The sequence below is a fragment of the Varroa destructor genome, unplaced genomic scaffold (assembly GCF_002443255.2).
Source record: "Varroa destructor unplaced genomic scaffold, Vdes_3.0 BEIS01000001.1, whole genome shotgun sequence".
Taxonomy (NCBI): Eukaryota; Metazoa; Arthropoda; class Arachnida; order Mesostigmata; family Varroidae; genus Varroa; species Varroa destructor.
Genome location: NW_019211454.1, coordinates 65,626,084 through 65,651,196, shown reverse-complemented (window position 1 = coordinate 65,651,196; position 25,113 = coordinate 65,626,084). Strand labels below are relative to the sequence as shown.

Below are 25,113 nucleotides of genomic sequence, written 5' to 3'. Positions count from 1 at the left end.
GAAAATGGAAGGTAAGTACGAGGTAAATGTGTTATGAATGAATAACTTTCTTACGGAACAGCTAGTGAATATGACTTCCTTTATTGGATCACATGTTGAATAAAGGATATCGATCGCGCGACTCAAGCCAGCCACCCGTGGCTCTTTAGGCTTATGAAAGTTAATCAAGTAAGTATTTGCGCGTGGACCCAAATGCCATCTTCGGTCATGTTATATAGGAGAAGTTACATTAGTGCGTGACAAAAGAATCTCGAAGACTCAACCGTTTTATCTAGCACCTTACTGACACGGAAATAGCTACTTCTGAAGATCAGACATAATAGAACACTTCTGGGTAACTAAGACGTATCCGTCAGCCGTATACAATAGTTCTCGCTGTTTCTTAGGATCACTGAATTCAAAATTACTCACCAGGGTATAGGACAAGTGTGCCCCGTTTTTCATGACGACACTTATTAAGTTACATGAGTTATCACTGGCTACCAGTGTGCGATTTCGAAATTTCGCGCCCATTACTTTTTGATCCTTAGCCATCGCTCTCCGCTGGACGTACACACGCTTCAAGTTATCGTCACCGAACAACTTAATGGATAGTACTACTGAATATCAGTTCAGCTCCATTATACATTGCAATACTACCCTAATGAAGCGTTTGACTTGAAACTTATCGATGCATTTCACCGACGGATCTAATCTGAGTTAGACGTCACTTATTGTACAAGTCAAAATAGTTTATTTGTAGTACCAATTTCTGACAATGATATTGCTAATCACTCAAAGTTCTACCCCTATCAAACTTCACACTAATGTTTTTTTTAACCAACGTCCTTTTTATAAACGACGCGTATTTTAGCTCAGATATTCCTGTCCATCCTTTTGGAAGTTTGACCATACGCTCCTATGTGATGTTCTCTTAAACACATCCCAGATGGCAGAATAGAAAGAAAATTGCTCGACGGACTGATCAATAATACCGCCCACGGATATCTTAGGCTCTTTCCGTTTGTACAGCACACGTAATAGCCCTTTATAACCTGGATTAAATAGGTGTCTTTAACAGACGACCAGTCGGCAGATGACCAGTTCTGATAGAATGACAGATGTCCTCTCAAACTACGCACGTTATTACATCACAGTTGGTCATTCCGGATCACAAGGGCTCTGATAAAAATGCTTTTCAGGTCGGCCTCATCCCGTGTTATCCACCTTCGTAGATTCATCTCAAATCACTCAATAGTTAAATTACTTCGCAATCGGTTCAGTTGGGTACATATGAGAAGATTCTAATAACCCATTTCGAAAAAAACTGGAAGATAATATTTGAGTGGGCTTAAAAGCAGAAGCAGCTTCCTTCGTTATATCTGCATTTTAAAAGAATCACACCTCAATAGCAGCCACCTTTGCGACCTTGAATTTTCCAAATTTAGCGCCTCTCTACGAAATGGTGCACATATATCGGCATTGGGGTACCTATGTGTAAAAAGAAAACTGGTCACATTTATAGGAAGGCCCCAGCAAAGCACCAAGTTATCCTATTATCTTTTCGGAAACCCTATATAATAAGCCTTTTCCACGAGCTATATTGAGCTACCAGACTAACCATACCGCAGGGGCCGCTACGGTTGAACTCCGCCTTGTTGTACGAAATATGCCTTGAAAACCTACCTTACGAACTCGATACCGGCCAACGGCGGTATTGGACGTAAAATTTAGAGCATTTACCTGCAGCATTCCCTGATGCGTTTCAACTGGGTGTGACATCGGAATTGCATAGCAGCTAGCGGAACCCCCGTTAGTTGAAACGAACGTTTGACCCGACCCACTGTTGCTCCTTCGTTAGCGTATCTATGATGGTATACACCGTACGATGCTTGAGCTGCCGCAAGGATTTCTTTACAGCGCGCGTACGTTGCATCGCTCGCCATGCCCAGCATTCCATCGTAATCATAGTTTCCTCAAGGCTCTTTGTTTTCTCTTTTTTTTTCAGTCTTCACTAACGGCCTATATGCAATCCTAGCAACTAGAGATTTCATTGGCCATGCAGATGAAGCCGCCTTTCCTTTTTTCTTTCGATAGAAATCTAGCACGCATTGAATGCTGGTTTTGCTTTAATTGTAAAATTGGCAAGACAGAAAGTATGGTCATGCAAGACAATTGCCCATGGCCGCTTGCAGTGCTGGCTAGCTACTTGTTGGAGGAGCATTCACGCTCCATCGTGTTTCAAGTCTGTCCTACAAGTACTGGGAATGTAGTTGGACCCATAGATCCCGTGGAAAAATCAGGTAGACCAACTATGTAGGAAACTCGCGTTCTTTAGCCACTTTCTTTTTACCTATGCTCAGTATGTTGAGTGTAATGTTTCATTATAATGCAGCGCTGTAAGGACTTGTGGCTTCACACACCTCACTTAGCCCTTTCCAATTCGTACTTCGTGGCCAAGCGACGTTCCGCCAAAGTTAGCCAAAAAATACTTTATGCTCTAGTACGCATCTGAATTGCAATTTTCGCAGAAAACAGAATACTTCATCGACGCTTTATTCTAAGTCGCAGCCCTCAAGCTCAAGCAAATTTCCTTTGAAGATAACAACGATTAGAATGTACAAAAAGCTGTATCATGTTTGGCTATTTGCACATTGTGCCACAGTGATGGTTGATGGCCGTAAACAGTTTTATGTCACAAACTATTTTTCAATAAATCGCGCGTTCGAATCTGGACACCCGCGCAAAAGCTGATTTTCAAAAAAAAAAATCGAAGATCCTTCCGTAAACAAAGCTTTTATCCGGAGTGAGACGTCATGATGCGGAGAACAGCAACAATGTCAAGGGCTGTGTATCTAGAGCTTGCATGATTATGGGTTTTGAATCAATCCAGGCCGTCGGTAAACTGAAAAGAACGTATTTAGCATTGATCATTAAAACCGGACGTATACCTTCTTAAAAACTCAACAATGACAAACAAACAGTCAAACGATCATCGAGCGGGATACGAGCACTAAAACTTCTCTCTATCGCTGTATATCCACGACGAAGTAGCTCATATTCACTAGGTTTTTACATTTTCAAATCTCTTTTATGTAGTATAAGACCTTTGCCACAAGTATACATTGAACGCCTGCTACTGATAAAATGTTGTGATTAGCACAGTGTAGTGAAGGTATCTTGTTCGTATAGAATGACTGATGCGAGGCACTTCCTTTGCATAAAATATATATAACGCATATTTCTTGTAATCTTTATTGTAACGACGAGTATTTTCGAGCAACATTTTTATACGGAGAACTGGTGATTTACCCACAAGCATGCAGTAGATTGGACTGTATCAGCCTGAGAAAGGAGTGCTAGCGTAATAGGACCCTTACTTGGTCCAAGGTCAAAATGATGCTTTGTCATGCAAACTCACGATCACCAGCCTCTAAGTGTCGCTTAGAGAGGCTTCAATGAAGTAATCAACACAGTCTTCGATTCTGTTTGAGAATCAGGTAATCCCGATAGGGAATGGCGACGTGGCTCGATGCATATTGCGTTTAACTTTAGGCACATGAGATTTGACATGTGCGCGGTCACCACTGGGCTTTTCATTCAGTCAGTGTGGTAGTCCCACGTATAAACACTGAAGCCGGGCAGACTGGTCGTACGCGGGAAGAATCCTGAAGCATTTTAGATCTCACATCTATTCGGCTACATTGTGTACACATGGCGTTGAGCGGGTACGCCTTGTGGCGCTCGTGACGATGGCGGCTGTCAGTGCTTTCACAGATACTGCTACGGTAACGGCGATGATGACTGTCGCACAGCGAGATGTTCAATTCAAGACGTTTAAGACTGCTCCACTAAGACCCCGAACGAACCGCTACGCTCGTTCAATAATGACTTGCTTCTCCTTTTCACGAAAATCCAACGTGTTTTGCCGCACCGGTCACAGCCGTTACGGCAACAGCAGCTGTAGCAGCCTACGACTTATTGTTGCCGCGTTAGGCGTCGAGCCACGCTAGGGCAAGGGGAAGATAGCTGGAACGAAAACACACAGTTGGCGTTTATCGGGGGAATGACAATGTTGTTCATTCCCTAAGCAGTTCCAATGGCACGGACGCTGCCGTCTGCCACTGACGCGTGAACTTATGGTAACAAATGAGGAGTGCCTCGTTGAGAGTTGCTCGATCATCTCTTCTACGTTGTCATTGAAAAGCAGAGATATGTTCGCCGTTGCTACCGCTACAGATTCCACTAACAACTAGAGCGCAGGTAGGAAGCCAGGCAAAGGGTCAGCTAGCGACGCAACGCTTAAGCCATCGGTAAGCTTGAGCACGACAACAACAACGACATACTTTCTACCATATGTAAGATACGCCACAGTGGAAAAAGAAATCGGTTGGGCCGACCGCTAGATAGTGAAGTCCCAGATGTCATACTGCCTTCGGTAGCAACGGAATCATTGGAATCTGAGAGTACGCAGATCTGAGAAAGAGGACATACAGGAAGCTTCGAACGGAGTCTCTTCAACGTCGTCTTTATCTCCTAATCGCTGTAATCAACAGTTGAGCTGCTCTCATCAGCAGTGTTGCTAGCATACGTCTTTCCCGTAACGATCGGCAGGTTCGCGTAAAAATTCGGTAGTCGCCCGTTAAAGTGTGCATGGTTTTCAACATCAACGGTGTATATAGATGGCTTCTACAGTGGCTTATGAGGACAGCTGTGTGTGTTAAGACGAGTCCTACCCAAACGGACCTCCTTAAAACTGTCGTTTTCGGTCCTACGCTATCGTTGGCCTAATAGTACTTGTGTGTGCGTGTGTGTATTCATTCATTGAACAGGGTCTGCCCGAGGAGGTTACTGTGGTACGCTAGGATGCAAGCGAATCGCAATGTGACTGTTTGTCTATTCTGTGGTTATTCAGTCATTTTGTGTTTAATGGCACGCTGCTAGATGAGCGAACGCATTCGGGATCGGAAATAGACGACGTTTGCAAATCAGCGACTGGGTGTCGTAATTACGGATACATTTGTCGTTTCGAGAGGGATAGCAATCGCTCACTAAAAAAGACGGCCGTACCTAAATTCCAGGTAAATGCTGGTAGCCACATCAGTTAGCGAGATCAGTAGGCGCCTTTGTCCAGAATGGAATAGATTACTTTTTAAAGCCAAACACAACGTACCATACTTGCGTTTTTTAAGCGCACTTTACTAGTGGTCACAGTGGTGCATAGTGGAGGCATTTTGACTTGTAACTTACTTATCTGCTGGATGGATTGCCCGCGGATTCAAGCGAAGCGCGCTGGCCAAAGCAAAGGGGCATAAAACGTATTGCAAAAGCTATTGGTGCTGATAACTGTCTCCGTAAACCATCGAAGCCAATTATGCTGTCATTATAGTTAGCACTACCCAAACATATCAAGCCTGTTGCGCAAACGATATAGTATTCGCTTTGTGAGCAACAGAAGTCTCCGGATTAAAAGATACTGTGACACTTCGATCAGTATCTAACAAAAATTTATCTTGACAATTTGTCAAGGAATTGCTGTAAGATAAATTGATAGGTGCCCAAAGATGAGTACATCAAGCGAGCACTTCTTGGATCTGGACACGCCGAGGTGTGATCTCGAAGTGGATGAGGTTCGAGCGTCGCCGAGTGGTGCCTCTGGGTCAAATTCTTTGCCTGGGGTTGTATATTACTCATATAAGGTAAAATAGTCTTGGACATGAATATACTTTCAGCAGTGTGTGTCATAATCCAAAAACAGTATTTATTAAAACTTCTCTGAGATCGGCAAGTGTGTTGTAGGCCGTAGATAGAAACTTGACTCAAGTTGTGAACGATATCGTCATGAGAAAGGATTATCGTGACTCGTCAGTTGTATTGAGTAAAGTATGGACCCTTATGCATATACTAGATGGGTCTTGATCTACTATAATTAAACTCTTTTCTTCCAGTGGTGCCAGCTGTTATTCTGGCAGAATCAATTTTCGCTAGCTAACCAGTATCGATGTGACTCGAACCGAAGAGGAGCTAAAATATAATAACAGTCGTCTTATACGGGTCTTAATAAGCTATGAAAGATCTGTAACCGCTAGAATATGTGAACAAACGCAACTGATAATTTCGGTGTTGAAAATGTTCGGCCTGAGACTAATAGTGCGATGCCGTGGCTTGGCCTTGCCGCCTACGGCGCAGCTCACCTATAAACGCTAAATCGCCTAAAGGAACTATGAAAATAACATTTTTCAGTTCAGTACATTTGATTTGTACCGTGCCAAGTATCTTTTTTATTGATTGTATCTATTAGTTAAGTTATTTTGGCAATATTGAACCCTTTTGTGCGCTTACGTTAACCGCTCTTTCGTATTTTCGAATGGCTAAAAAAAACTACTATTTACTTCGTGTTTTTTTAGCGGGGAAATGATTTAGCGTTTTGGCAACAGGTTAAATTGCCGCTGACGGAAGAAATGCAGCAGGCAACATGATGTTCTATAGAGATAGAGGAAAGCAGTCGGTGGGGTAAGCTACTTCGTCCTGTCATGCAGTTCGTAATAAGGTATAGTACATATAATAAATATTCCTTTAATAGAGAATCAATAAACACACTGTAGCGTGGGAAGTGTAGCACGGATAGCTGCGGTCTCATAGTTTTATCGTTACGATCTGCATCATACGACGAATGTGATCCCGCAGTTTGCTACTAACGTAGCTCAACTTTTTCGTTAAACGTCCAGTGAGTGCATGAGCCACAAACTTATAGTTTTTCTTATAAGTGTTTCTTGTCACTTACTTAGTGGATTATTAACGTGCCGTTTTATCGGCTGATGATTAATAATAACAATCGAATAATTTTTACTATTAGATGGGTTAACGAGTAGTTATTGTAGCGGGAGTTGCATTTGAAGATTGACCCGACCTAACTTGTCGACGGAGCGTTCCTTAAAAACAGTCACATCAAGTCGATCAGCTCTACTTTCCCTAAAGTTAAATAGAAAGAGGATAGTTTAGGACAGCGAAGACGCTTAAACGCATGCCGGCTTGGTTTAGTTGATCCTGAAGGAGTACAAACTGCCGTACTACGCGGGCCCGAACGCTAGAACTCTATAAATGTCACCTACTTGATTAACTAAGGAACATTTTTCGGTATCTACACGTACAAGCGAATCCATTTCTATGTTAATCCAACTTTAAGAACGAAATTAAGTTTATGATGTCGAAGATTTGTGTGCGTTAGTTTATCGTCTGCTACTGTGTGCAAACGGGAACCTGTTGAGCTCGCCAAAATCGTGGCAAGCTGTAACTTCGGTAGAACGTTTGTGAATATCTGCACATGTTAAAGCACTAAGCCTCTCAATAATGTTGAAAATAACGGATTTATTACATCAAGGGCATCGTTTCTAAATTGTCCATGTAGGGTTCGGCAAACTAAAACAGAGATAGACAAAGTAAAGATCGAGTACTAACTAATCTGGTCTCCATTTCACTTCGTACTAATATCTCATAAGGTCCATACGAATCCGTGCCAGCAGTCGCTGCGCACGTAAGTTAAAATGACGTTTTTCGATTATAGGACTGCTTATCGACAGTACTTAGCTGGAAATTACAACACCGTAACAGTAAATCAACGTTACCGTCAACGATTGATAGCATTATTGACCAATGTAGTTCTCATTACTATAGCACTTGTTCTTGTCCGGTATAGTTATTACTCATTGGAAATAATCGAAAAATTGTCGAAGCTCCAACGTCTATGGCACTCTTGCTGTATCGGGACCGAAGCCCGCGGCAGAAATACGCACTATAGAGGCTAACGTATACCATCTAACAGACTCGAATTGCTTTTGTAGCGAACAAAGCGAACTATACCTATATCTCTTCAGAAGACAAGAAGCTCTAGTTTTTACTAATCGTATTTGCTCTTGTACTATATTTTCGACCGAACTGTTCCGACCGCATCGCTATTGAGATAGCAAAATGGCGGGCGCTGCTATGTGCCGGGTTAAGTTTAGAAAAGTATAGTCGTTTGTACGAAGTTTTATGGCGAATAGTTATAGACTTAATGTCGTTGTTGGCTTTCAGGATTTTCCGACAAGGTCTTTAAGTGTCATGCACACATACTGGGTCCAAGAGAAAATGTGCGATGTTGAAATTCAGCTTGAAGACGATACCACACCCATCCGTGCTCACAGGTATCGCTCACATCAAGTTACATTAACACCAGTTACAACTATCCCACTTTGAAGTTTGCCTTCATCGTTTTAAGGTTGATCATTGAAGTTATCCTAATAAATTACGTTGTACGATTGACGGTGACCGTCGACAAGAATTCAAAGCAGATACTGCTTCGGAACATGGTACTTGTGTAACATATTTAGAGATCAGAACCGCATTTGCAGCTTCAAAGATATACTGGCGTAGATTGCAGCGTTGGCGAATGCTTGCCATGCCGTCTTAGAAATCTATGGCAAAACACCCGGAGAAGTCTGCACAAGACGTTTCTATTGAGGGTAGTAGAGACCTTCTACCGGAGTAAATTCTTCATGTATATCTTTTAGAAGTGATTTCGGAAATTTGTTAACATGATCAGAAAGTCGGAAATGTTCCAAAAGAACAAAAACGTTAAAGGTTTTATAGAAATTTCTCGGCAGAGGCACACAAACGGGATTATGATTGTATAGCTTAACATAGAAGATGAGCTAGATCTGGAATTAAACACTGCATTAAAATCAGGGAAGCTTTGAGTCGACTTTATTGGAAGGTCTGACTAGTAGTAAGACTAGTACTGACGTTCTTGCAGCGACTTCGGTGAATTAAATTACTAATGAAATGGCCGTAATACTGAAAACTGTGCGTACGAAAATTCAAAGCTATCAATGAAGCTTCTAGAGAATTGAAAGCGATTCTGATTAATTTTTTTTGATACATGCTTATTATGGGTAGAATATTTGCCCAAAAAAGCTACGTGTTTTTTTTTTCTATTGTAACTGTATAAATATGATCACTACGTGTTTCTCATTTGGCCCAATCAATGTTGTTCGTTCAGGGTAGTCTTGGCCGCGGCAAGTCCCTATTTTCGTGCAATGTTTACCTCGAGATTCGAAGATGCTTCAAAAGAAAGGATACAGATAAAGGGCTTGAGCAAAATAATCATGCTGCAGATTCTCAAATTTGCATACTCAGGGCAGGTAAGCTTTTAATGTTTTGCTGTTTCAACATACATAAGTTTGGCTTAAAACGACCCCAGTGATATGGCAGAAGCTGAGTTGGAACGAGGTCTCGCTTCACCAATGTATTAGTCATACGTTAATAGTTGTGCCCATACGAAAATCACGTCGTACTGTTCTTACGATGCTCTATTCTTGCTTGGCGGAAAACCTAGTTTTAGCGTCTATCACCTCTAAAACAAAAATACAAGGAGTAACGCTAGGCGTGTTCTGGTAAAAGGTTGTACCGAATCGCTTCCAACGTCCACCCGTATGTATCTAGTTCAATTTCTATAGCTGCAATCTTACCATCCGGCTAAAAAGACCTGCGGCCAGAAGATACTGATCTCTTGAAGAACTAATCTAAGTGAACTGATCAAGTTCACTTAACTCCTAATGAGACTGCAGTATGCAGATCAAGCCGCCTGGTTCAGACATACGCATAAAAATAACACAACGTTTTCCCGATCATCTTGTCTAAGTGAATGCATAGTCTGACGAGTCGAAATTCCATGGACCGTATGTGATAAATCTGTAATCTCCAATGTACAATATTGTCATCAAGCTAACAGATGCTCTAACATCTATGTTGAGTACCATTTTCTCTGATCACAATAGTATGATCCAACTTATGAGCTTTGCTCGTGTCCACTTTTTGCCCTTGTAGGCCTTCAACTGAACTTGACAGTGCTTTTTAAGGGTAGATCGTCCGGCATATGGACCCATATTTTGAAGGGGCAGGGTAAATTCCACTATTATAGTGATAGAGCATAAGCGTTGCGTCCTGCTGGTATTTGCTGGAGACCTCACTGCTTCGAGTTCGCCTGGAGAGAGCTACGGGCCAGGCAGTAGCAGCAAGTTAGGCGGCGGCCAGAATTTCAATGAGATAAATTTATCAGGGCTCGTCAGAAGAACGAATTGGACCCGTTAACAATCCAAGACGTGAGATCTGAGGTACCTAATTGAGCACATTACGGTGTGCTGAGATGATTTTCGAAACTATCAACGTACGTTGCTAGAAAGCAAAGAATGGAAGTTGACGGTCGATGTTACCGTCCGCCGTTAATGTGCTTAAAATCATCAAAAAGGCCTATTGTATGCCAGTTGTGTCTATTATTGTAGATAAATGCTGCCTTTTTTTTCTACGAGTCCGAAACGCTTTTCTAGTACGAAATTTATTTTAGAAAAGGCTGCTTTACAAGATATCATCATGCGTATGCAGCGGGACGTTCATTGGTGTTTTCCGCAGGTGCGAATGCTCAACGACGATAATGTTTGTGAGCTGCTTGCGGCAGGAAATATGCTACAGGTGAGTAAGTTGGATCGCAGACAAGAGTTATCACTGGATGGCGTATTTAACTATAGTCAGTAATAGTACTAGCTAGTGTCTATGAAGCGACGGCCACCAATCGCGTTGAGGGCATAGCGTTGAGTGAACCTCTTCTTACAGCGTCTTTCAGTGATAATGTCATTATCATCAGAGTTAATGAGCAAACGTGTTAAAACAAAAGACATCATCGTAACATCGCATTTGCTCGAAACACCAGAACGCTACCTAAAACTGATAGTATTCATAGTGCACGCTGTTCTACTCAGATACGCGAGGTAACCGAAGCTTGTGCGCGTTACCTGGAGGGCCAATTGGATCCATGCAACTGTATTGGAATATTTCGATTCTCCGGACAACACAGCCTTCGCAAACTGCAACACAAAGCTGAAGCATACATCTATGAACATTTCGAAAAGGCAAGTAGAAGGTGAGCCGAAAGATGGGGGCTACAAATGGTAAGAAACAAAGCGAATTGAAAGAGCATCATTTTTTTTTATCTTCACGAATTCTTCCTGGAAAATAGTACACGTGCAACTCTAACGCGATCCTGAACGTAAAATTCTAACTATTCAGATCACTGTAAAAGCCGTTTGCCGGCGCAGTACGCCATAAATCTAAGTGTTTGAACACTCTTCTACCAGAACTCTTATCAATATTTTTCTGTTTCTACTACTGCTTCCAATTTCAGGGGACGCTGAACAAGTCGAATAGCTAATATTGTGTTCGCGAGCTTTGACTCGTGGACCTATCCCCATTGAGCACCACTTTTCCAATATTGAGCTGACAATACAATGAGTGCACGAGATTCTCTAACCAGGAACGCCATCGACTGACTAAAGAACAATGTTTCCTTTTTAGGTGTGCCAAAATGATGAGTTCCTTGAAATGCAGCTCTGCGAAATGTTACACATTATCAAGAATGACAATTTCAGCGTCCGTAATGATGCTTTGCTCCTTGAGGCGTGTCTCAGGTTAGTAAACTGGGGGCAGTTTTAAAAAGGTTTGCAGCAGCGAGGGGGGTAAACGTCGCCACATACTTATCTCAAGAGCGATATGATAGTAATATGTCGGTCGTCATATTTAGTGCTGATCTCTAACAAGCTAATGCTTCGTATAACAATCTATTGACTCTGTTATTTGTTTTACCATGAGAAAAAAAGGTACCAAGCTGCAGGTTTTTTAGCGAATAGAATTGATTATCATTCATCGTGCACCCTATCGGATATTGATGTCACAATGAGTATGACCGAGTTAACGACGCCGATCATATTTGGAACACTTATTTTTTACAAGTTGCACCCCAAAGTCGTTTCAGTCAATGTGTTTTCTGTTATATAATATCGCTATTATCTATTATATAATTTTTACCGTGCGTCAAGTCTTGATCGATATCCTAGTAACGTTAATATGAGCTTTGATCGTAGGCGATACAACAATGATCAGTTATTTCCTTTAATAGAACAGGACAATTGTTGGTAGGACCCATATCTTACAAGTGTTCATATACAACAGGTGGATACGCCACGATATAAGTGGTCGGAAGGGCTCACTACGATTGATCCTGCAGGTTTTACGAAGCAGCTTTTCTTCGGTAGAGTATCTTGAAGAGGTCATCCGGACCTGTCCCCTCATTCAAGAAAGGCCAGAATGTGTCGACTACCTCCAGAATATTGTAAAGGTATAAATAAACACCAGAAGATAGGAATAGAAAAATTAACTTTGTCGTATTGATAAATACACTGCTATATGTGTACACCGCGATCTAGCGATTGTCGTTGTCAATATACTCTGCGGACAATGAACTTAGTTTAAACGGGAACTGGTTACATAAACAATGCTTTTTGCTGGATTGGGTTATGCAGCCCAGTGGCTTATTATTGTGATAAAGTTTTTACTAAGCTTGATTTTCCATTCTGCTAACGATGCACTTTGTGGGTCTGACTCTGCAAGCTTGTAATCGTGGGATCACCGTTCAGATTTCTTGTCTAATAATAAGCCGAATTAGCCCTTGTGCTTCCAGGAGCATTGCTAGCAAATTGAATTGGTTCAATAGCATATGGTCATTACTTTCAAACATCTATGATTTACATTCATAGTTCTTTTTTTCTTTCTGGGCTCATAGGAATTGAATCGTAAAAAGTTTTTTTACCGTGTTCCACCGCCTCGTGGTTCGTCCACTTGTTCGTCGGTTCTTTACGTCATCGGAGGTTACCATATTTCTTCGCTGCCTAATTTTGAGGTTTTTAATGCAGCTGACGGCTCCTGGATTTCACAGCCGAACTTGCCTGCTGCTCGTTCAGGTCTAGCTGTTGTCGCACTCGAAAAGCGGTTGGTTTCTTCATCTTCTTGACTCTAGATTATATGATGAGATATAGTAGATATAGATATAACAAAGAATTTTACTCTTAAAGTAAGTGTCCGTCAGGCCATGACTTACACCCACGGCGAACGTTTCTCTATGAGTTTATCAAAAAAACCTTTAATTGCTAGCATCGTGTTGCCTTTAGTAACTCCAGGTCGTAGCCGGTTTATAATGAAACAGCGCACGTTCCCGAGGTGCTATATACGCATTTGCGACGCGCATGATAAGGTTTTGTTGTCGCTGGGCAGAAGAGGCAAGGTTAAAAGTCGATTCTACACACTGAATTAATTAACTAATAATAAAGAAACAACTCTCTGGTGTAGATGCATGACGTGGTAATGGTAAAAAGCTACTATAGGGACCACTACGTATCCGGAACTATTAGAACGGAAGCCATCATTTCGGTGTACGTTTGGTTAACTAACAAGCTAGATTTGTGATCTGTATATTGACAGCCTGTTTGCGTTAGGTGGTCGGGCACATCACAGAAATAGCGACGTCCCTGTGGAGGACACTCCCTTCGTACACATTTTCGACATCGAACAAAACTGTTGGACGGTACTGTGTCTTAGTGGAACGAGCAGAACTATTCTTATCGTTGTACGCAGAACCTAATGCTTATATTATGTTTGCGGAAAAATATCTAACCTATGATATAATAATAACGCAAATCGCTGCTAGATGAAATAGAACAATAAATTGATGCCATGAAATGTCACCTACGAACGTACATGCATCGTATGCATGTATTCCGCAGATTTATGCATTTCTCCTTTGTTTTACACATGCCTCGTGGGATAAAGGAAGGCCCATCGTTGCGAACACCTCGAAATCGTCTGGGAGCGGTGTCCCTTGACGGATACATTTATGTTACAGGCGGTTCTCAGCAAAGGACGATCCTTAACACAGTCGAAAGGTGAGCGCCACTATAGTGTACACAAGGATTAATGGGATCCGTGCAGGTAAACGTTTTTGATGCAAAATGGAAGAATTGTCAGAGAAGCCCTGCAACTCGTATGGTCATGGCAACAATTATTTCAGTGACGAAATCGCTGACCATCGTGAGCGTAGTAGAAAGTATGAAAAATCCCTGAGGGTGGGTCGATTACACTCAAGCAACTAAATTCAATTTAACAGACACTTAGAGGATGTTTATGTTTGTGTAGTTTAGATTGCATATGTTTCAAATGGTAATCCCTCCATATCTCGTTGGCCCGCGAACATTTCCCTGGAAAGGCTATGAATATGCCAAAATGGTAACTGTTTTTGTCAAATGCCTCTTATCTAGGTATAGCCCTCTTACGAACAGTTGGAGGTACGTTGCGCCAATGAATGTTGCACGTTCGGGCCACGGCTGCACGGTCTGTAACGGCAAGATCTACGTAATCGGTTAGTGAGAACATATTACCCCATCTGTCGTAACTCCTTTATACCCTTAAGCATAAACTGGTACGGCCATTTAATTGTATTTGTTCGATTCGGCGATTTCGATCACATACCATGGTTCGTTTGACTTGTGTGTCTTACACTACACAGATGGTAAGCACAAGATCAGTATTTTTTCGTTTCCTCTCATCGGTTCGTATTGTGTCCATGCTATATATATATATATATATATATATACATATATATAGCTCGTAAGCTAGCAATATGTCGATCTGAGTTACCTTATATTTTGGGAATCGTACTACTTACTACTTAAGGGGAGAGCGAATATCGACGACCTTATATATATATATTATAACAATAAGAAATAAGATAAACATTAATGTCATCTTTATAGTCTCATGAAGTACAACAATGTTTTGTAACAGTGTTTGTATTCGCGACACACTTGCACTTTTGGAACTTGGAACCGGTCAGTCGGGTATTGTCATTTCTTCAGCAAGTGAACTTCCATGGAAATCTCCAATAATTGATAAGTTTTGCAATGACAGCGGCAGGGATAGTTTGCTCTCTAAATTCGATAAAGGACTGGAAGCACGATGAGGCCCTGGCTCGAAAAATTCCGAAATGGAAGTGTTGAACCCGGAAATGAGCCTCATGGAAGTCCCCTAATAACGCAGAATTGAGAGCTGTGGTGGTAGTCAACCGGTTGCATGGCTATTACCATCTAGTTCCAGGCTGTCTAAAAACACCATACTTATTCATTTGGTCTAATTCGAAGCGAGTATGAAAAAAACATAAGTTCCAGACACATTTATTCCTCTTTGCTGTCACAACACAACAGAGACTCACCAATTCGTGACTGGTAATCCATTATGATAATCATAAACGGTCAATAGGTGAATCACACTAAATCTGTGAGATATCACCGTTTAGGAAACGTATAGATTCAATAACCCATGGGATCTCTTTGGTGGCCTAAAATAAGTTCTGGCCACTAGAGCTTCGCGTGTCCTGAAAAATTTTATACGACCGTAATATACTGCTAACGATAAAGGAAACTTCGTTACTGCAGTACTGAGTTTCAGTAGACGGAGACTAAAATCTTTTCGTATCATACGATAAGGGCCGAGCCCAGACCACAAAAAATCACGGTGTCTTTCCGTCATCTGTTTGCTACAGGTAGCTCCTCCAATTTCTTTTCAAAGTTTCGACAATTTCTTAAGAGGAACGTTGTTTAAATCTTAGCATAGTGTCAAAATTGTCTTTCGATGAGACTCTCTTACCTAAGACTTCTACAGCAGCTGAACCAATAAGTGACTACCATACATCAATTGAAAATAAAATAGCTAGGACCAGAAAAAAAGAAATATGGCTGTGATTTTTCCAACGTTCAAGTACTTAGCATAGCGGCACTTCCATCTTGTCGTACCGCTCGGCGTATCATCTCTTCCGCTTCACTTGCAAAATTCTCGTTATTATCATCTTTGGCTATACGGACAGTCCAGCATTACACGTAATCTAAGAGTAGGAGGACTCGCCGTTACGTCTATAGTCAGCTGTTGGCAACATTCTCTGTCCATCCGATTATTTCTCAGCAAGTTGTCAAAGCATAACATTACTATAAGAATGTATTTATAAAAATGAAAAAAAAATAGCCCTATAATAGTCGGTATAGCGTTACATTAAATAATAGATTTGTAACCACTTATATCTTTCTGTCTCTAGGTGGATGCAGCGGAACGGAAAAGCTAGACGCGATGGAGGTGTACGATCCCCAAATCGACCAGTGGACGTCTCTTAGACCGCTACCTGATCCTCGAAGCGGGCTAGGCAAGAAAACATCGATGAACACAGCTTTTTCTATGATGCGTATTAAACTAATGGCTCCTTGCTTGTTTCTAAGATGTAGTCCCCTTTAAATCTAGACATTGAAGTCAGCGTTCTAAAGCTTCTCAGTAGTTGTGTACTTTGTTTTGCATTACCATATCTCATTTGATTGTCAATGGTTTATTTGACAGAATCGACGATAGGACATTCATTAGTAATAGTTTAACAAATTAGAGTGTGTCTACCTATGCTGGAATCGGTCTGTAAAGAACTAAATGGACAAGACTTTGCTTTTAAGTGTTTTTGTTACAGTTTAATAAATCAGTAAACCCATATTAAGCCGAAAATGAGGGCATTGTCAATGCTCTGCTTACCTTAAACGCTTCAAATCGGCTTGCTTTTTTTGTTTGAGGACTTCTGCTATAGTCGCCTTTTCCGCGCGGCCTTCAGTCTCCCAATTTCCATTTTTGAAGTGATTGTACTAGTAACAAGCTGCTGTTTCGCTGACGGCCTTTGTACCAAGCGTTTTCATCCTTGGATTACATCCTGCTTAATTATTAAACGTTAATATTCTGCAATGAACGATATCATCGCTTCTAGTTTTTTGTTGTTACTCCACTAACATTGTTCTAATAACTATAAATAACCAAAATCATTGCGTAAATCTGCTAGATGAAAAAGTGTTCTAATATTGCTATCGACCAAATAGCTCTGGATAAGTTGATCTATATACGTAAAAAAAGCCTAGGAGATTTCAGAGATCGTAAAAGCCATACCGAAATAAAAAGTTCACCTTGTGATCATAGATGGCCTGTAACGTTGTGAATAGCGAGGATTTGCTATTGCTGCTTCAGGCGGCTGGCTTCGAGAGCAAGACGCTTTGAACTTAAAAATAAGTTCAACACACATTACCACACAAACACATCAAGAGACAATTGTAACAGTTTCATATTTATCGCCTGGCGTCAACATGGAAACACGATAATTCGTAATATTTAATTAATATTAGCTTTTATTAATTGTGCGTTCCAGGAGCTGCAAGTTTAGGACCATACGTATTTGCTATCGGGGGATGCGAAAACACCCAAGTAAGCAAGGTCAGCAACACAAAATTCGCTTATTTTTCCTGCTTATTATAGTGGTAGTTTTTTGTTTTTTTTTTTTTATCACTATACAAAAAATATTCTATTCACACCCTCTCTTGTGTTATCTATTGACTGGACCTATGGATATTCTGTAACTGTAGCTTTATCAGTGTTTTCTTCGGCCAGAAACACCCTTACCGCGTGCCTGGGCATCCGCTAATTAATCCAAATGAATCTAAAGTTAGAAGACCATTAAACGTTTGTCGATGTTATGTGTATTCTTCAATTAAATCAGGTGGAGAGATATAGTACAGAGACAGACGAGTGGCAAAGTGTGGGTTCACTCATTGAGCCCAGAAGTGCTATGAGCGTTGTTGCAATGGCTTCGAAATTATACGCTATCGGTAAGCATAATTTTTGTGTAGAGGATATATTTCTCATGGCAACACAAGTGGGGTGCTTCTTTCTTCCCATCCCACCAGAATTAGTCCAGTCCAGCGTCAGCTGTTGCCACTAAATGTGCTAGGATTTAAAAGGCCTTTGTAAAAGATGTTCTCATGTGGAGGTAGAGTGAACGGCGAAGCATGTCGCGTACGTTCTTGGAAAGCAGGTAGACGAGTCAAAACTTCAACGTATTTTAGCTTGCCTACGCAGTAGTACCATTTCTATATCTTCCGTCTCGAATTTATATAACACCAGATCTTATTAATGTTGTGCATTTGCGATGTCAGTTACAGAGGTAAACTCATAATAGTACTATTCTGAGATATGTTTTTCTTGACAACAAGGTGGATTCAATGGAAACCAGTTTCTCACATCGATGGAGGTGTACAACTCCGAGAAGGACGAATGGTGCTCAGGTCCACCATTGCCGACACCTCGAAGTGGGCACGGAACTGCCGTTCTGTAGTGAACGCCCCGTTAATCTCTAGTAGCAGTAGACATCTACTGACAAGACCTTGTGCATTGCCCACAGCAATTTGACATGCTCGCTTAAGCGTATTGAGATAATGTTGTAGCCGGTTACCTAAACCCAATATAAATACGTAAGTGCAAGTATTTGTTAAAGGCGACCATCGCAAAGAAGTATCCTCCTAAAGGATTCCGAAAATTGTTTTCTTGTAGGTCGAAGATAATTAAATTCCCTAAGGTCCCATCACAAGGATTATAGGTTGCATCGTGTCCGTTCGAAGTAATCTATCTTCGGCTAGGCATAGAGCCATAGACTTCGGCCAGAAGTCCTTTGATGGTTTCGGCTTGATTTAGAACGGCTAAATGAACAATTTACCCGCCGGACTTAGATAATAACATCGAAAACGTAACAGTAACGCACAATTGGCTTTTTAATAATGGAATGCCGTGTCAGTTATTTCGAAATAGAAAATATAGCGATTGCTTGAAACACTTGTAGATAGTGTTTTATCTCAATGATAGCTTCACTTTTGTTTCCCCGAGATTTAATCCACTCGTAGAATATTTTCTAAAATAGATAGAGATTATTTAAGTAGCATTTTAAGAGGCTCATGCCTATTATATTCGCTTATAATATATAATTCGTATATAATAATACGAATAATAATAATAGTAGTACGAAATCAACCGTGCGAAAATGCCAATTTCCGATGCTAGCGTCTCTTTTATCAGGCAACCAAATGCAAAGTTAGCCGTTGTGACAATTCATCGTGCGTTATTTGACATAGTGGTGCGGCGTTTATCGATTGAGTAGATATCGTGGCTTCTTTGATCAGGTATTGGACAATAGGCCAAAGCAAAAAGGCTTCCCGACTGTTTTTCTCGGGATTGGCGTCTCAGCAAATAGGCCGAACGATTTATAATGCATGGATTCAAGCTGTGCTATGGAGAAATTATAGCCGTTACTTACTTCAAAATAATCTACCAAAGCACTGTACAAGGTAATTGTACTTAATCGAGTGATCATTTTCTAGTTTTACTCGTATGTGGTTCTTCATTAGCCTCCTCTTCGTACCTTTATCTATCCAGATCCAATGATAGTCAACAGGTAAACACGTCAGAAAAAAATACTCATAAATTAGGCCAAGTAGCATTTAGAAGAGTGTGATGTTAGGTAGGTACAGGGTACTTGAAAAATCGAAATGACTGCTTATAATTAAAACCGTATATTCTATTCTTTTCAAGCGTTTGTTATTTGAAAGTAATACGATCGATACGTGTTATCTTCTAAAAGTGCTAATAATGGTATACGCAGTTCTTCTTCAAGGGGAACCTGAACCGTTATAAATGAGTTAAATTCTACGAGACAAGAACCCTCGAATTTTCATAAACAGATCTTCAAAATGTATTAGTTTGAGTACACAGGTTCCACACTCTAGTACCAAAAACCCTTACAGTGAACTAGCAGTATGCATCGTGCGTTATGTACCGAATACATTGACCCAAGCTGCTCTGAGCCTTGTTCCTTGAAAGGGACCTGCTGGCTTGCCATACATTATTATCGATTGTACTATTGGTAAGCAAGCGTTTTCATTTCGATGATACCATGAAATCTCGTTTTTCTATTGTTTGCGTTACCGCAGTCTTCAAACACAGTAGCTATTACAAATATACATCTCTTGAGGACGTTAATACCGAAAACAACGAAATCGACTTATTTCCTACCTCTTTTCCCTAAATCTGAATCACAAGTTTATTATGCATATTTCGACAGAAATGCCTCATCGGCTTCCTGTAATTTTAAAACTTCTATTTTTACTCAATATATATTTTAAAATTACAGGAAGCCGATGAGGCATTTCTGTCGAAATATGCATAATAAACTATAATGCATAATAATATATATATATATATATATATATAAGATAATGACAGGGTACAAGCAGAAAATTGACGTAAGTCAATATAATTTCTGCGCCTAGAGATCTGTGTTGTATACTTTGTTAACTGTTTTCGGTAAATAAGAGTTAGACAGTGTGAGCCCCTGTTTCGAGAAATAGATTTCGTCGTCTGCTTTGACAGCGCCTTTCTCGCGTAGAGAGAGCCTAAATCGGTATTTCTCGTTTGGTAGTTTTTCTCATTAAGCTAAAAATCGCCTGCTAGCTTGAGTGCGTTACAATTCATTATGAATACGTTCACTCATCACCGAGTATAAACAACGTGAATTTCGCAGGGCAAAGCTGTTTTTCAGATAACAGGGATAGTTTCTGTCGAAGCATAAAGTTTGTTCGTTCATCCCTATATCGCGTGGTGTCGTCTCAGTGCACGGGTGTAATAAACTAGAATAATCTATGATAATGTTTTGTACGCTTTTTTAAATTCGCTCAGTCTCGCAACGCGTAGGGTGCAATGAGCGAAAGGTCTTCGAACATTTCGACTTCCTCGACGAGTCCTCTAACTGAACTCGATTCGACCACATGCATTAATAACGTAGACTTGCTAAGCGGTGGCAAAGGCAAGGCCAAAGTCGGACAACCTATCAAGAGGCCTGGCACCCGCTATGAAAGAGCCGAGAAGTCTCCGAACCGTGACAAGGTTCAGAATCAGCCTTCGAGGAATTCTACCGCCCAAAACAACGGCGGAAACAAGCCTGGCGCCAGTAACTCGAGGTTTTCGGCTGAGTCGGCAAAGGTTCAGAGGCATAAAGAGAAGGATAAAGATGACAAAAGAAACATTGAATATCTCAAAAAGGAGCTGGAAATGGATGAGCACAAGATTGCTCTGGAAAAACTGTATCAGAGACTAGGAACTAACCCAGCAACTGGCTTAAGCGCTAAGGCAGCGAAGCAACGCTTAAAAAGAGACGGCCTTAATACACTGACTCCACCGAAGAAGACATCAGAATGGGTAAAATTTTTTCATCACCTTTTTGGAGGGTTTTCCCTGCTTCTTTGGGCAGGGGCGATATTATGCTTTATAGCTTATACGATACAGGAGATGAATTCGCCTGTAGCATCAGCCAAAGATAATTTCTATCTCGGAGTCGTTTTAGCATCTGTCGTGATTATATCTAGCGCTTTCTCATACTATCAGGAATCAAGCTCGTCGAAAATTATGGAATCATTTAAAAAGATGATTCCGCAGCATGCTATGGTTGTCAGGGATGGTCAGAAGTTACAGATTCTTGCAGAAGAATTAGTCGTCGGAGATATTGTCGAAATAAAAGGCGGTGACAGAGTTCCGGCAGACTTACGGATTATAGAGTGCACCAGCCTCAAGGTAGACAACTCTTCAATCACAGGCGAATCGGAACCACAGCCCGCCAGTGTTAAGATGATGAATCCAAATCCATTGGAGGCTAAAAACATCGTGTTCTTTTCGACAAATTGCTTGGAAGGAGTTGGACGAGGTGTAGTGATTTACACCGGCGACCGCACAGTTGTAGGACGAATCGCCAATTTGGCCGAAGGTCTTCAGACAAACCAAACTCCGATCGGTCGCGAGATAGCACATTTTATTCACATCATTAGCACGTTTGCCATCGCTCTCGGGATAACTTTTTCTATCATTGCCTTAAGCATGGGCTATTTTTGGTTGGACGCGATTGTCTTCCTGATAGGAATCATCGTTGCAAACGTACCCGAGGGCCTTCTGGCAACGGTAACAGTGTGCTTAACGCTCACTGCTCAACGGATGGCTGCCAAAAATTGCCTTGTAAAAAACTTGGAAGCTGTTGAAACTCTCGGCTCGACCTCAACCATCTGCTCGGACAAAACCGGCACGTTGACGCAAAATCGTATGACTGTGTCGCATATGTGGCTCGACTACAAGATCATAGACTCCGACACGAGAGAGTCGGGTGTCGGCATGAGATACGACAACGCATCAGTTACGTGGCGATTACTTACTCGCGCTTGCATGTTATGTTCGCGAGCAGAATTTAAGCCTGGACAGGAAAATGTACCGATACTCAAACGGGACTGCACAGGTGATGCATCTGAACAAGCGATACTCAAGTGTATGGAACAAAGTGTTGGTGACGTGGCGGGCTACCGAAAACGTAATCGCATGGTTTATGAAGTACCATTCAATTCGAGCAATAAGTACCACGTTACCATTCATGAGCCACACAGCGCCGATCTGCCCGTAATTAACAACACTTCAAATGAATCGGATTATATTACTTACAGCCTCTGCATGAAAGGTGCTCCTGAAAGAATTATCGAACGCTGTTCATCGATTGTTATCAATGGCGAGGAAGTTATTCTAGACCATGCTGCCAGGTCGGCCTTTCAAAACACTTACAAAACCCTGGGCTCTTATGGAGAGCGTGTGCTTGGCGTCTGCGATTACGAGCTGCGTGCCCGCAAATACCCTAAAGGTTATAAGTTTAATAGTGAGAAAGAGAACTTTCCTCTAACGAACCTTCGTTTTCTCGGTCTCGTTTCGATGGTTGACCCTCCTCGTGCTGCTGTCCCAAATGCTGTTGCCAAATGCCGATCGGCTGGAATTAAGGTCATCATGGTAACCGGTGATCACCCAATCACAGCAAGAGCTATCGCTAGAGCAGTCGGAATAATCTCTGCTGACAATGAAACGATCGAAGATATAGCTGAGAGGTACGAAATACCCATCAATGAGTTAGACCCCCTAGAAGCAGATGCCGCTGTTATCCATGGCGAAAAACTTCGTACGATGACCAATGAGGAACTTGATACGATTATAAATCGTTTCGACGAGCTCGTATTTGCTCGTACATCTCCCCAGCAGAAGCTGATCATTGTTGAGAGTTGCCAACGGCAAGGGCACGTGGTGGCTGTAACAGGCGACGGCGTAAACGACTCGCCAGCGCTGAAGAAGGCGGATATCGGTATTGCAATGGGCATTACAGGATCGGACGTATCAAAACAGGCCGCTGATATGATTCTTCTCGATGACAATTTTGCCTCGATTGTCACGGGGGTTGAGGAAGGTCGAATAATTTTTGACAACTTGAAAAAGTCGATTGCGTATACACTTACGTCGAATATTCCCGAAGTAACACCGTTCCTATTTTTCATCGTTATAAGCATGCCCCTTGCTCTGGGTACATTTACGATACTTTTCATCGATCTCGGTACTGACTTGGTTCCAGCTATTTCGCTTGCCTACGAACAAGCCGAGTCTGATATCATGACACGTGCTCCGCGAAATGCCCAACGAGATCGACTAGTTAACGAAAGGTTGATTTCAATGGCTTATGGACAGATTGGCATGATTCAAGCAGCAGCTGGTTTTTACTCGTATTTCTGCATAATGGGTGAAAATGGATTTTGGCCGTCGCGTCTAATAGGCATCCGCAAGCAGTGGGATGCGAAACACGTAAATGACCTTGAGGATTCGTATGGTCAAGAGTGGACCTTCCCTAAGCGTAAGGCACTTGAATACACCTGTCACACGGCCTTTTTTGTAACAATTGTCGTTGTACAATGGGCCGATTTGATTATCTGCAAGACTCGACGCAATTCGCTTATCCACCAGGGAATGCGCAACCACGTATTGAACTTTAGCCTGCTATTCGAAACGGTGTTCGCTGCCTTCCTAACATACTGCCCCGGTATGGACAAAGCTTTAAGGATGTATCCCCTGAATGCACTTTGGTGGTTCTATGGACTACCGTTTGCACTAGTGATTTTTGTATTTGATGAGGTTCGCCGATACATCCTTCGCAACAACCCGGGTGGATGGGTTGAGGGCGAGACATTTTACTAGTAATCGTTTTTCCGTAATAATGTTTTCTATGTTTGAGTACATTTACTCCTTTTGTTCTGTTTAATAACGTAGAGACAATCAGTTTTTAAGCGGTCGGCCGCTGGCTTGTAAATGCGAGCTACATTAGCATTGTGATTACGTATATTTAGGCCAAACCTTTGTGTTTTGTACCTAAGGAAGGCCCAATAAGCTGTCAATCTGTATCTAGACTTTTTCCTAGCAATAATGTGCTATCCATAATTTAATCAGCGAGATGTCAACAGTAATCGTTTCGTCACACTCTAGCAGAATTTTTCGCCGACACTCCTAGTACGACTCCAATTTAGGTATGGAAACAAATAGACGTAGACAAATAGACGTGTTAGCTACAATTTATATATCGATCGGTACTGATTTAAAAATATTGGAGCGGCCTTGTGATTTGTTATTGCTCTCTGGACGTGCCAAGAATAAGTCAAGGGCCAATGTCAGTGTAATCTTGTAAATTTGATGAACTGCTTATCTACAAAGGTAGTAATTTCTTAATGCAGCAGACATGTGACGTAATGGAAACGGTGTCGATGAGGTATAGTCATTAGTTCTTTATCTTCACACATTGCAGATAGGTGTAAAAGGACCATAGTAACGATATCGACCATCAGATAGCCCGTTAGGCCTCAATGACCAGCTGCTGGCTATGGCGTAGGCAGCACATGAGAAGACCTTTAAATACTAAACTTAAAGCAAATAAGACTGATTCAAAACATGTAGGTTGAAACGTGTTTCAAGAGTCCACGGCACGGCACAAAACTGACTAGCTTATTTATTCGCAGGGACGCCTTCATTCATCAAAAATATCAAAAAACGGGTATGCTTTCTGCTACCTTCCTTCGCCTTTGGTGCGTGGCTTACTATCTGGGAAGGTAAATCGCACGAGGCACGCGCTACTTTAGTACGCAGTGCGTGGTTTTCATCTCAAATTATGCATAATCCGAAATTTTAATGAACTAAATAAGCTATGTGTATGTCAAAGACGTAGGAGACGTGGGGTGTGACATTTACCGCTATCTTCCAGTAAACATTGGCCACCTCTCGTGTGAATCTGTTGTTTAAATCCGGATCCTTGCTGATAGAGAGCGGAGCTCAATCTCGGTGTCATATATTCCTTGTTAGTTGTCTCAACGAAATCGAGTTGGTTCGTTCGAGGCGGAATCCATTTTATTCTCCAATGTGATGAATCATTCTTGCCGAGTAGGGTTGCCGAGTAGTCCTGATGTCCCTAGGTGCATCGCTAGAAAAAAA

At 41.5% G+C, this 25,113-nt stretch overlaps 1 protein-coding gene, 1 long non-coding RNA gene and 1 pseudogene across 24 annotated transcripts; 2 read left to right on the top strand and 1 right to left on the bottom strand.

Moving 5' to 3' along the window:
* Positions 1 to 149: 149 nt before the first annotated feature.
* On the top strand, positions 150 to 19,454 carry LOC111244000 (kelch-like ECH-associated protein 1). Of its 23 annotated transcripts, none has more exons than XM_086986719.1 (16): positions 4,085 to 4,292; positions 4,812 to 5,678; positions 8,053 to 8,162; positions 9,017 to 9,158; positions 10,361 to 10,485; positions 10,754 to 10,922; positions 11,365 to 11,477; positions 12,019 to 12,184; positions 12,629 to 12,834; positions 13,324 to 13,468; positions 13,672 to 13,784; positions 14,157 to 14,257; positions 15,983 to 16,087; positions 17,117 to 17,181; positions 17,465 to 17,573; positions 17,958 to 19,454. In XM_086986719.1, the coding sequence occupies exons 2-16, from the start codon at positions 5,544 to 5,546 to the stop codon at positions 18,077 to 18,079; spliced, it is 1,926 nt and encodes a 641-aa protein (XP_086842845.1). In that variant the 5' UTR covers positions 4,085 to 4,292; positions 4,812 to 5,543; the 3' UTR covers positions 18,080 to 19,454. The 23 variants fall into 23 exon arrangements, with proteins under 23 accessions (XP_086842909.1, XP_086842869.1, XP_086842848.1 ...); XM_086986717.1 differs by having other exon boundaries at positions 4,085 to 5,060; positions 5,509 to 5,678; XM_086986783.1 differs by lacking the exons at positions 4,085 to 4,292; positions 4,812 to 5,678 and adding an exon at positions 150 to 168 and having other exon boundaries at positions 9,022 to 9,158.
* Positions 2,502 to 3,436, bottom strand: LOC147758986 (uncharacterized). Its single transcript, XR_015326256.1, has 2 exons — positions 3,296 to 3,436; positions 2,502 to 2,884 (listed from the first exon to the last, which is right to left on the bottom strand). It is a non-coding gene; the product is annotated as an uncharacterized LOC147758986 (long non-coding RNA).
* Positions 19,455 to 19,948: 494 nt separating the features above from the next.
* Positions 19,949 to 23,877, top strand: LOC111243955 (sodium/potassium-transporting ATPase subunit alpha-B pseudogene; annotated as a pseudogene).
* The last annotated feature ends 1,236 nt before the right edge of the window (positions 23,878 to 25,113 follow it).